The 13,460-nt window shown below is 37.9% G+C and overlaps 1 protein-coding gene across 5 annotated transcripts in view; it reads right to left on the minus strand.

Moving 5' to 3' along the window:
* Window positions 1–13,460, minus strand: part of HYDIN (HYDIN axonemal central pair apparatus protein) — a 352,840-nt gene that overhangs the window by 258,568 nt on the left and 80,812 nt on the right. For all 5 annotated transcript variants that reach the window (XR_013812852.1, XR_013812853.1, XM_079759605.1 and 2 more), the window contains exons 8-9: window positions 8,839–9,040; window positions 2,260–2,443 (exon numbers count right to left, since the gene is read on the minus strand). Coding sequence is in view for 3 of the 5 variants with exons in the window: in XM_079759605.1 (XP_079615731.1) it covers window positions 2,260–2,443; window positions 8,839–9,040 (386 nt within the window). In the remaining 2 variants the exon portion in view is untranslated. The remainder of the gene's footprint in view (window positions 1–2,259; window positions 2,444–8,838; window positions 9,041–13,460) is intronic.

The following is a 13,460-nucleotide window of genomic DNA, read 5'->3' on the forward strand; positions in this document are numbered from 1 at the left end:
TAAAATGGCAGAATTTTCCCATCAAATACCTTCAAAAGTAATTTAAAAGATTATAGTACACTCACAAGAACTGTATCTCTATAAATCTGTCAGGATCTTTAAGTAGGGGCGGGAGGAGATTTAAAGTCAATAAATAATTCACCAACATTGAGATCTGCTGTTTTGACCAGAATAATTTTATGAAGACACTGGCAAAGTTTCATGCCTTCATTTCATTTTGCAAAAATTGTCACGAACCAGCTTATGGGTACTATCATGAGAAGAAAACCTGCATAGTGTAAAGACAAAATCATTATAGATGCTATAAACACCGCGATACTTTATCTCCCCTTCCTGTTTCTGGTGATTTTTTCCCACACGATACAAACAAAATAGTCTCATTTAAAAGATATCATTTCTATGTATCACTGTTTAAAGAATGTTTTTCTTAGTACTGGTGAAAAGATGCCTTGTGATAACACCCAATTCAGTTCCTATTCAGAATTAAAAACAATTATTAAATGCCTTACTTTAATGTACATATATCTCTATCATGAAGCTTTGGGTAATGGAAGTAAGCATGAGGAGAGGAAAAACCAAGGTAATCCTAGTCTTTCTACTTCTGGATTGGAAATATACAAGACTCGCCTGTGTGCCTCCCACATCTCATTGACCACCAATGTTTGCTATCCCTGAGTCCCACTCCCAGGAGGATATGAGCATCAGGACAGTATTCACCAGCCTGGATCTCCAGCACCAGCTGGGAAGATGCCTGGACTGTCCACACACTGGGCCATACTGCTTGTTCCTGCTGCCTCCATCCCGCTCAGTCATTTGCTGCTTGGACTTGTAATGCCTTCCTGATCTTTTCAACATCTTTGGGCTTGACCTATTTTAATAGGTGTCTGTTCTATCCCTCCAAGACTGTATGTTCAGCCTGATTTAACCTCTTGCTGGTTTAATCCATCATGTCTGACTATCCCTTTGCTCAGCTGAGCAGTGGACAGTCTTCTGATGTGAAAGAAGATTCAGCTCCAACCCACTTCTCCAATCTATTTTCCTGTGCGAACCCTTTACGTCAAACAGCCTGACCCATGCACAGATCCTTGAATGAGCTATGCCATGCACATCCCCAATTTTGTTTCCCAAAAGTCCCCATCCTGCAAGATGGACCCAGTTCAAGGCTCTGCTCTCAAGAAGCCTTCTCTAGCTTCTCAGTCTGATAATCAGCCTCGCCTCTGAACCAGTGTGCTGACTGCCTGCATTAGTGACTCCAGCAGCAGGTCTCACAAAACAACAGTCCCAAAGAAGGTCTCATCAATGTCTGGTACACACACAGGGTGCCTGGTATAGAACATGCAGTCAATAATATTTATTGAGTGAATTACAGACAGAGTAGTTTTCAACCAAGCAATTTTGCCCACCAGGGAGACATTTGGCAATATCCAGAGATAGTTTTGGTTGTCATGACTAGCATCTGTTGGGTAAAGATCAGGGTTGCTATGAAATATCCCACAATGTACAGGATGAAGATTATCCAGTCCCAAATGTCAATGATACAGAGGTTGAGAAACCCTACACTACAGTCAGGCTAATCAGAGATAAATTTCTAACCACTGAGACTAGCTGCTTGGCCTTGAGTAAGTTATCACATTTCTCTAAGTCTCGATTTCTCCATCTGTAAAATGGGGGATTAACTATAACTGAATATATATACATATACATATACATACATATACATATATATATGTATATGTATGTATATGTATATGTATATATATATGTATATATATGTATATGTATATATATATATATATATGAAATAAATTAGATAGTGCATACAAAGTACTTAATAGTGCCCAAGCTGGGTTGCTCAGTGGTTAGAGCGTCAACCTGCGGACTGAAGGATCCTAGGTTCAATTCCAGTCAAGGGCACATGCCTGGGTTGTAGGATTGATCCCCAGTAGGGGGCGTGCAGGAGGTAGTTGATCAATGATTCTCTCTCATCATTGATATTTCTATCTCTCCCTCTTCCTTCCTCTCTGAAATCAATAAAAAATATTTTTTAAAAGTGTTTAATAGTGATTGGTGCATAGAAAGTGTGACCTATAAACATAGTCTATGAGCATTCTTACCATTAACCTTCATTTACTGTCTCATAATGATGATGAGGCTCTTCAGATGGAGTCTTTATGCTCTCAGAACAATCCCAGAGTGAGTGTTTTTACCAAAATAAGACCCACACTCCCCTATACGTTCAGACTGTATATATGTGCTCACCAGAGGCTCAATAGTGAAAATGTTATTCAAGAAAAGTATGCTGTCCGCCTGAACCAGCCTTCTCTGATTCGCAAAGGTGCGGGAGAGAATGGAAATCCGTTCTCGGAGTAAAGGATCACTAACAAACTCTTCCAGAAACTCATCAGTCTCATCCTTTTCCTCTTTGATCAGATCCTCACAGACCCTGAAGGAAAACAGAAAATGTGAGATTCGTTTTGGTACTCCCATGAAGACCATTGTAAAGGGCTCCCCGCTCCAGTCCATCCTCCTGGGAATGATCTCACCCATCACCCTGGGGCGGTCCCTCCTTGCCCTGAGTGTGTAACGTGCTATCTGAGCGATCTTATACTTTAACTTCTCAGGAGCCTCAGTTTCCTCTTTAGTCACTTCCTTCAAGAAGTCCTCCTGGGCTTCCTGTTCTCCACTTGCTTTCTCCTGAGCCCTTAGACATATCTGGACAAATATTTTATTTTAGGTAATAGTGTTTTCCCAAGTTGCTGTTTAAACACTTAACATCTACTCCACCTCTCGCACTTCAAGGACAATTTTGTTTCTGTTAAACTTGCTTAGCTTTCATTCTTTCTTAGCTGGAGAACAAAATTGAGAGCCAGCGAGCACTGGGTTTGGATGCTGGTTCTACTATCTATTTACTAGCTCTGTGACTTTGGGAGTCACCAAATTCCTCTATGCCTTAGTGCCTTTACCTGTAAAACAGGAGCTCCCTCATCCTAAAGATGTGTTGAGGATTAAATGTGATCAAGGACCTGGTGTAGTTCCAGGGACAAAGTAGATACTCAATAAATATCAGTTTTCTCCCTGTGTCAACCACAAGCAATTACCAAGCTGTCAAGTGTATGAAATGCTTAAACTACATCTAAAGAAACCTTTTCTCCCTCTTTCTAGCTCTTTTTAAAAATAATTCTTTATTGTTGAAAGTATTACATATGTCCCCTTTTTCCCGCCATTGGCCCTCTCCAACCCCTCCCCCTTCTAGCTCTTCATATCCCTTGTAAAAGTCAGAAAAGCAGCCCTCTACTCTGCCCTCACCACAGGTGTGATCACATTACTCCTGGTAGCCATTACTTCACCTGAAATTTTTTAAAAATATATTTTTATTGATTTCAGAGAGGAAGGGAGAGGGAGAGAGAGGGAGAAACACCAATGATGAGAGAGAATCATTGATCGGCTGCCTCCTGCAAGTCCCCCTCTGGGGATCGAGCCTGCAACCTAGGCATGTGCCCTTGGCCAGAATTGAACCTGGGACTATTCAGTCCACAGGCTGGTGCTCTATCTACTGAGCCAAAACAGCTAGGGCTCACCTGAATTTTTGGAGACTGAATTTTATCTCCTCTCAGGGCAGTGGTCGGCAAACTCATTAGTCAACAGAGCCAAATATCAACAGTACGGAGATTAAAATTTCTTTTGAGAGCCGAAAACCGACTTCTGTGCATGGGCCACGAAGTTTCAATCACACTGTATGTGCGCGCCCACACGTGGTATTTTGTGGAAGAGCCACACTCAAGGGCCAAAGAGCCGCATGTGGCTTGCGAACCGCAGCTTGCCCACCACCGCTCTGGCCACATAGCATACAGATGTCAAAGAAATGGCTTCAGTGTGTTCTGGTTCCATTCTGTGCTTCTTTTTTAATGTGTTTGGAAAGCAGTGTCCCGTCCCAGGTAACGAGCAGTCCTTCTATACTGCTGGGCAGAGCAGCGCAAATTAGAGAGAGCTCAGTCCGCAGAAAGGAAACCGCCAATTCCTGTGAGGGGAAGCTATAACGCCTACCTCTAGAAATCAATCCTAAAGGAATAATCACAGATGTAAGTAAAAACACAGCTACAAAGATGCTCATAAAAATGCTAGCAACAATACCAAAAAAATGTGGGTAACATTTATGTAAGAGATTGAAGGATTGGTTAAACAAATAATGGGAATCATAAAAATTACATTTATTTAGGGGTTTAATGGGAGTGGTGTGTGGGGATAAAATGCCTCGTATGGACTAAGGATGGATGACAACGCTCCATGAACTGAAGAGTATGATTAGCTCAACCCCTGAACCAGAAAAAAAAGGAAACAGAACATAAATTGCCAAGCACTGCTCTTCTCCCCTGCTGCTGGGACTCTTAAATCAGTAACAGCTGCATAATGCAAAGGGGGTGGGTGGAGGCTGGTCCCAGATGGCTCATCTTTGCCCTCTCATGCGGAAATGGAGCCACGGCTGAGATACTAAAAGGCAACAGGCAACAACACCTTGAGCTGGGTTGACTCCAACAAGGGCTTCTAGATACCCCAGGCTACTGTGAGGCCACTGTTCCTGCTGATCTCCATGGTCTCCTGTCTCAGGTGGTTCTGTGCTACAGATGAGGACACTTCTCATCAGAGAGCTTAACAACACACCAGCCTTTTCTCTCAGTTAAATCATGGATTTAACCTATTTTCCAAATGGTCTGGTAGCCACCAACACCCATCACCTTCAGGCCTCAAGTAGAGTTCAGCCATGGATTATAGTCAACGGGTAAGACTTGTGTCTCAGGTATAATTAGCATTGAACCAGTAATGCTTCCTCATCTTCCTCACCCTGCTCCTTTGCAGCACCCCGAAGAGATGATAACTAGATGCTGAGGAGGTTGGAAACTAAAAGCCATGGCCTTCACAGCTGGGAGAAATACTCCCATGTCCACACCTGGGTTACAGCCATCCACCTGCAAATGGACCATGTGACCCTGGTCACTGAGCACTCTGTGATGACCGTTATAAACTGAGGACTAGAGGTCCTCTCCCTGATTATCAAACACCACTCAAGATTAAATTTATTACTACCTGGGTGGCAGGCCCAAAGCCCAATTAAAACTGATCTATCTAGAGAAACATGTATTTTCCTATTTCCGAATGTTGTGGAATAAATCCATGCTGACTACTTGTGGGAGTCCACTGAAGACTGCAGGAGTTCCTGCACAGAGTAAATCTAGAATTTGAGCCAGCTGCTCTTGAGACAATGGGCATGACCTTCATGGAGAAGTGGGGAACCGAAATCCTCAAAAGCCCGTGCCGAGCCTGATGAGAATGAGTATGAAAGAATCTTATGGTAATGTTTTATAACTCCTCAGGACAAAGGGAAGAAAGTAAGGTGGGATGAATGCCTCCATTTCTGAAGAGATTAATTTCTCTGCAAGTCCCATAAAAACATCAAAAAGGCAAAGACCCAAAAGACAATTTTTAAGCCCTCTGTGTCTCATTCTGAAGGTTTAAATAAAAGTGTGTGTGTGTGGGGGGGGGGGGGGGGGACTTAAAGTCCAGAATTTCTTCCTAGGGGGAGTGACATCTTCGTTGTTAGAATCTGGAGCCTGAGGTTAGCTCACAGTCCCAAATCTGGACACGTGTCCTAAGGTTGGTACCAACATGCTGAGGTATGTGGAGAGGAAGGAAGTCATCATTCCTAGAATGAAAATGATAACTTCCAGAAAGGAATAGGTCATCCTACTCTTGAGGAGGGCTGAAATTCATCCACTGGGAGATCAGCAAGATGTAGTGGCCAAGAAACCACAATGGCTGGAATGGGGTCTTGAGGGACTGGTTAAAGCAATTAGCAATCTCAATGTGACCACTGAGCAACTTCCAGCTCCTATAAGATGAATGCCTTAGGACAAGGTTTAAGCCATGTTATAGTTGGAAAGCAGTGGGCAGACTCCTGAGTCTCACTTAAAAATCTACACTGACGTTTTAAATCGTAGGTCCTTGGGATGCTGCAAAGGGAAACTTTAGTCTCTCAAAGTATGCATGAGACCATTTAGAATAGATCCTCTCTGTCCCAAGTTCAGGACCAAAGTCGACCTTCCTCTCTACATTTTTAACTACAGAGGCTGCTGAAGGAATAAAAGGGGTAGATTGCTCATCACCAGGAGCAGGAGAGTCAAACACAAGGAGGATTATTCTGGGGATACCTACACTGGCCTTGTTGGGGAGCTCAAGAGAAGATTTATACCATTAACTAAAGATCTGACTGCTACTTCTCGGGGATGAGCAAACCCTTGACCACAAGCAAGCTACCAGAGAACATTCTGCTTTATCTGACACTGCTGTGTGGCTTGAGATACAACTTGAGGATTTGTGACTTAGAGGAGAAGAGGGCCCATACTCACAGCAAGAGCACTGCCACCTACAGAGGGGCAGCTATCCAGAGATGGGAACTAAATGTTCAGTCAACAACAAACCTCTCTGTAATTGCTTTTTTTTTTTTCTAGAGGATGGGTATCTTATAGCTAGTTATGTCCAGGATATGAATCCATGACTAATAATATAAGTTGTGGCATGCTTGAGAATGCATTAAGGAACAAGAGAGGGATGAGAGAGGAGAGTAAATCTAGTCAAATAAGATATTAGGCATAAATGGCCTATTTCCCCTTTAAATCAATTTCCCTTCATGTCCCAGGCATCTGGCCCTAGGAGAGCAGGGAAGAGGGTAAGGAACGGAATATTCAACAAACTCTTCACATAAATCAACCAACCCAGTTTGGAGAAACATGAGTTATGTTGCTATGTGTCACCCAAAGTGAAAATGGAAGTATTCTTATTTAGCCATCTGGTGCTACTTTTCAAGTTCATTGTTTAAGGGAAGGGCATGATCCTAGATAATAAAATTAGGTTTCTAATCATGGTTACGAAAATGTTATCCCATATTACGCCCTTGCTAGATGAACTAATGAAAGAACAAGATGAACTAATGAAAGAGCAAGAGAGATAGTGAAAGAAAGATAACATAAGAGAAAAGGAATAAGACTCAAGGATAACGTTAAAGAGATAAAGGTGTGAGTGTCAGGGAAGGTGGAATGGGGAAGGGGCAGGGAGAGAAATATCCATCCACACGTGGTTGAAATTATATACTCTATATCTTAGCATCTCTGATAGCAATTGGTTTGCATTCTTCTTGAGTTTTCCTGTTGAAATTAACATCCTTAAAAGTATTTTTTGGACTTAGGCTTGGCATCAACTATATCCTAGACATATAGTCAAACACATAGGCATAGTTGAATTGAAAGCTGGCTTCCCCTCTGATAGTGTATATTCATTCTCCCCAAGAGATTATTATGCCTACAGGACAAGCAGGTTATGTAAACACTACATTGACTACTACTCCTTTGCTTGTACCTGCTCTCGCATCTTATCTTTAAACCTGCTTGGACCATTCTGATTGATGGTACACACATCAGCTGGGGAATCAGGACCAATGAAGCAGTGGATGACCAGTTTCCAATTGCCTTTTTCAACTTTTGGTGTTTCTATACCATGAGGCCAATGAAAGTTTTTAGGCAGGAAAGGCTTTTCTTTTCTCACTTTTTAAAGATGACACAGTGGCAATCCAGTGATTAAAGCTCCCTGCCTGAATAATGAAGCTTCTGGTTCCTCTGTGTCCTGTCATTGTCACAGCTCCTTCTGATTCAATTAGGGGCAGCACAGTGGGGGATTTCTGCCTGGTTTCCATGGACCTAAGACTTTTATTTTTATCACATACTAACTTGGTTTTAAACAAAGCTTTGAAGCTTCCCAGGGCTAATCTTAAATGAAATTGGAGAGGCAAATAAAAAAGGCTGAATAAATCCAAATGAAAGCAGCAAAGGTGCTAATTTGGGGAGGATGAAAGGAGTTTAAAAGAGGCAGGGGTAGATTCAGTAAAAAGAAATGTTCAAAATTTAATATTGAAGAGATTAGTTAAAATAGTTAGGTTTTCTATTTTATTAACTTTCTCTACTGCCTAAAGTATCACTTTAAAAAGCAGGAATTAAAGATACCAACAATAAATCATTATTAAATTACTAGTATATGGTTAGCAGGGATTCAGCAATGCTACTAAAACTAGGAATATAAAAGCTGTTATATCTAAGCCCTTCTTTTTTCCTCATTCTTCATATTTTCTGGAAATACCTTTTCACTAAAAAAATAAAATAAAATTCCACATTGATCCCAACCCAAAAAAGATTATTTTTAGAAACCCTATGACACTTGATCAATCTGATTAGGGCTATGAAATGAAATAAAGATGTATAGATTAGTTTTGAGGAAACAGTGAAGAATTTTATATTTGGTCTTCAAAATCCAGTAGTTTGGCTACTGATAAATTATAACCAGGTTAAGATTAACTGATAACAGCCAAAACCGGTTTGGCTCAGTGGATAGAGCTTCGGCCTGTGGACTGAAAGGTCCCAGGTTCGATTCCGGTCAAGGGCATGTACCTTGGTTGCGGGCACATCCCCAGTGGGGGGTGTGCAAGAGGCAGCTGATCTATGATTCTCTCTCATCGATGTTTCTAACTCTCTATTCCTCTCTCTTCCTCTCTGTAAAAAATCAATAAAATATATTTTTAAAAAAAAAGATTAACTGATAATGGACAACATTGTGTTCCACATAGTTCAATTCAAGTTCTTTCAATGAAAAAATGAGCATTGTACACTGGAACCAAGTTATAAAAATTTGACATTGTTGAGTTGGTTAAAAAGTTACCACGAAAGTCACTGCTTTTTCATAATAACCGAGCTTTGTGTTTCCCCAAATTACAGCACCTAGGTGATTTTTCTTACAAACCTATACTTTTCTTTATCTTCCTCTTCCTGGGTAGCAAATACCTTCCATTGGAAATGGGCAATGATGTTACTGCGGTTGTAAATAGTTATAGTTCTCTGATTGGCCAGAGATATGTAGGTTTTCTCAATGATCAAAGAATTCTTGTCCAGCCTTATATTCATGTCTACGGCAGCTCCATACAGAGATACAAACATTTTTTCACCTAGAAATTAACAAAGTAAACACACTTTGAGATTTGTTCTAGAATGATATTACTAGGCTATTCCCTCACCCCCACCCCAAAGGTGAAGTTAGGGAAGATTGCACAAGCATTACACATTTCATTCTTTTTTCCCCATCAATCTAGAGATCAGATATGATTAGTAAACTTCAATTATGTTTGGTGCAATTATAAAGAATCAAATCTTGCTTAATATGTGTTGTTGTGGTAGTTGCTATAAGACTTTTTCTTCTTTGTGACAGTTTTAAATCCTACAGCCCAACCATGAGGTCAACTGAGTTCTAGAATTATAACCATTTGCCTCATCTCCACCTCAAACATGAGCTGGATTTCTGATTCTTAAAGTAACTGTACCAAGTATATCTGGGAAGAGCTGCTCAGCATGAGAGGATCTAAGTCCAAATCAAAGGGAATCAGGAAGGAGATTCAATAACTTCATTAATAGAAAACAGACTATTTAAGAGAAGCCACATCCCTAAGTAATGGTAATTAAACTAAAACAAAAATGAAACACACATACACACACTACAAAAATAGAAAGACAAAAGCTATGTTTTTAATTTAAAATTCTTGTAATGTTAAGAATACCTTCATTCAACATAGTAATTTATCTCAGACTTCATTTAAGATGCACAATTGCCTTAATTCTAGGTGTATACATGAGGGCTCCATTTCCAAGAAGACACAAACCTACACACTATACTCTCTCTGCCCTCTGTAATGTCATGGGAAATAGATAGAAAAGAAAATGCTTAGATACTATGAATGTTCTGTTGATATGTACTGCTAAAGCTTTAATCAGCATCCAGAAAGCATAATCATTTGCACTTTATTTTTTAGCAAACATTTTTGTTCCATTCACATTTGTATGAACCAAGCAGCTAGTTAGTAAACTGACAACAATATACATTTTAAATGTGTATTTCCTGATAAAATAACTTAAATGTCTGAACAAAATACGAATAAACATCTTCTTAAAGGCATTTCAGAGTTATTATGATGGAAAGGAACTACTGGGCCAAAATTAAAGGGAAAACAAGATCCAAAGAAATAAATGAGCATGGAAAAAATTTTTTGACATGAGGACATTATACTCTTGGCAATTTTGAGCTACCATTCTTGTGAGGGCAGGAAAGACAGAAATCAAAGCCTAGAAAAGGGGAAACTTAAGATGAAAAAGAAAAAAAGATCCTCCCACAATAAGCTGATCCTCAATCCTCAAAGAATTGTACACTCAAGATGAGGGTAGTCCTAGTTCAGAGATAAATATTATACTGGAATTGTCTGTTTTTCAGAAAACTTTAAGCATTAAATTTGGTGGTCATGGGATAGCTTTGCTCTCCAAAACAAAACAAAACAAACAACAACAACAACAAAAAACCAACTCATTTCTTTTTGGAGAAAGGTACTTGCACCCAAAGTTTCAAAATTTTCAACATTACAAAATAACAAAACAAAAACATAGCCAAACATAATGAGACATGTTAAAAAAACAACAAAAAAACAAACTCCATAAGTTACAACCTGAAGATACAAGCCAAACAGAAACAGATCCACAAAGAATCAGATAGTGGAATCATAATATATAGACTATAAACCAACTATGCTTAGTAATTTAAAGGAAAAAAAAAAGGATGAGCTTAACTATATGTAAGGAATAGGAAATTTTTAAAATCTAGAGAATTTGAAAAAGAGCCACATTCTTGGTTCTCATAGAAATAAAATAAAATAACCAAAAATGTAAAAACTCTAAGAATATACCTGAGAATTTTGTTAATTTTATTAAAAAATTAGTGAAATAAAAGATGGTTCAGAAAATACAAAAGGCAATATGAAGAAATAAAACTATATGGAAAATACACAATGAATGGGTAAAAGCCTAGGCAGATGAAGTGAGATGGTGTAAAGTGTTTAACTGGAAACTTGGGAGAGGAAAAAGATAACAAAGCAAAGAAAATATTTTAAGAAATGATGGTTAAGAGTTTTCTAGGATTGATTAAAGACATCAGTTCATAATTCAAAAAGCCAATAATGACAAGTAGAATAAATTAAAAGAAATTCATACATAAGTAAATTGCAGTGAAACTAAAGAAAATCAAAGACAAAGAAGAAATCCTAAAAGTAGGCAGAGGGAAAAAGATGTTACCTTCAAAGGACCCATGGTTAGAATTACAGCTAACTTTTCAAATGGAAACTAAAAAAACAATGAAATGGTTTCTTCAATATGATAAGGAGAAACAATGTCAACAAAAAGTGTTATAATTTTCAGCATTTTTTTTTGTCTAAAAATTTCTGTTTTGTCTTCACTTTTTAAGGATATTTTCAATGTATAAAGAATTCTAAGTTAATTTTTTTCTTCCAGCTCTTGAGTAATGCCATTTTACTGTATTCTGGCTTCCATAATTTCAGGTGTAAAGTTTGCCATCAATAAGTATTATTAGTGTGCCTTTTAAGATAGGTGTATTTTCTCTAACTATTTTTATATTCTCTTTGCTTCACTGTTCAGCAGTATTTGTACCACCAAGAGTTTTCTGAGCTTTGTGAACCTTGGATTAATGTCATTCATCATTTTTGGAAAATTCATAGCCACTATCTCTTAAAATATTTTTTACTCCATCTTTTTCTCAATTTCTAAGTCTCTAATCACATATATGGTGACCTTTTGACTATGTCTCATATCTACATAGCCTTTGCTTTCTGTTTTTTTTCCCCTCATTCTTCTTTGCTTCTCTCTGTAATTCAGTAAGGGTAGTTTATATTGACCTGTATTCAGGCTCACTAATGCTGTCTTCTGTCGTATCAATTCTATTATTAAACTAACACAATTAATTCTTCATTTCCAACATTAAATTTTCAGTATAACATTGTTCTTATAACCTGACAAAGATAAAATAATAGGGCCAATATATAAACTGGTACACTTCTGAATATCAATGTAAAATCCTAAATTAAAAAAAATTAGTAACCATAATTCATCAGCACATTATCAGAATGATACTGTGCAAACAAGTGGAGTTTGTTTCAGCAATGCAAAGATGGCTCACTATTAAGATATCTATTAATATCCAATAGATCTAGAGAGAAAAATTATATAATCTCCACTGATGCTGAAGAAGAATCTAATAAAATTCAAAACACATTTTTATTTAAAAAACTCAATAAAACAAGAATTGATAGAATTAAAATATATTATAAAGTCTCAGTAACTAAAACAGCATGAAGAGACAGACCAATGGGTGGAATAGAATAAAGTCAAAACAGAGCCAAATACTTTTGTAAGGTATTATATTATAAAGACAGTATCTCAAATCATTGGTTTAATGATGAATTTTGTTTTTAAAAAAAGTGCTATTGGGACAACTTAGCAACCATATGGAAAACAACATCAGAATAAAAGCCAAATGAATAAAATATTTCAGTGTTTAGTATGAAACCATAAAAGTACAGGAAACTTTGATAACTGTAGAGGGAAAGTTTTCTAACTTTGACTCAAAATCCACATCCCTCTTAAAAAAGACTAGGAAAGTGACTACATAGAAATGACAAAAGAAATTCTGCATGGCACAAATGTTCATAAGCAAAAGCAAAAGAAGAACTGGGTGAAATATTTGCAACTGTGTCTGAGACAAAGGTATTAAATCTCTAAATATATATATAGCTCTTAGAATTCAACAAGACAATCCAATAGAAGAATGGAATTGTGAAAAAGGAAATACAAAGGTCCCCTATGTGTATTAACAGATGCACAACTTCACTCATAATAAAAGAAATACAAAAGAGATGTATTTTTCTATACCATTTCCCCCATCAGATTGGCAAAACAAAACAAAAATTTGAGAACATAATTTGTTGTGAAGGCTAAGGGGAGACGTCACTCTCACACACTGTTGGGAGGGAAATGCATAATGGTACCAATCTTCATGGAGTCTATTTGGTGACACAGATCTAAATATCTATCAAAATTATAAAACTATTAATCCTCTGGCCCACTTTTAGGAATTTATCCTAAAGACGAGTCAGAACAAAATCAATGGTATTCAATACAGCATTGTTCTTAATAACAATAGAGTGAAAATAGCCCAAGTATACCCATCAGTAGAAGGCCAGTTAAATAATCTGTGCTACATCTGAAAGTGGAATACTGTGCAGGTATGGAAAAGTACACAGTGATATGGAAAGATCTCCAGGACATATTATTAAGTAGGAAAAACAAGGTTCAGAACAATTTATACAGCATGTTGTTTTGTATAAGTGGGGAATATAAGTATGCATTCATGTTTGCATCTATTTGTAAAAAACACTGGGAAGATATGCAAGAAACCAATAAAATAAGAGCAAGTTGGGGTGAATGAGATAGGGTGGAAATAACACCTTTCAACATATACTTTTAAATATATTGCTT

The sequence above is a fragment of the Cnephaeus nilssonii genome, assembly GCF_951640355.1.
Source record: "Cnephaeus nilssonii genome assembly, chromosome: 20".
Classification (NCBI taxonomy): domain Eukaryota; kingdom Metazoa; phylum Chordata; class Mammalia; order Chiroptera; family Vespertilionidae; genus Cnephaeus; species Cnephaeus nilssonii.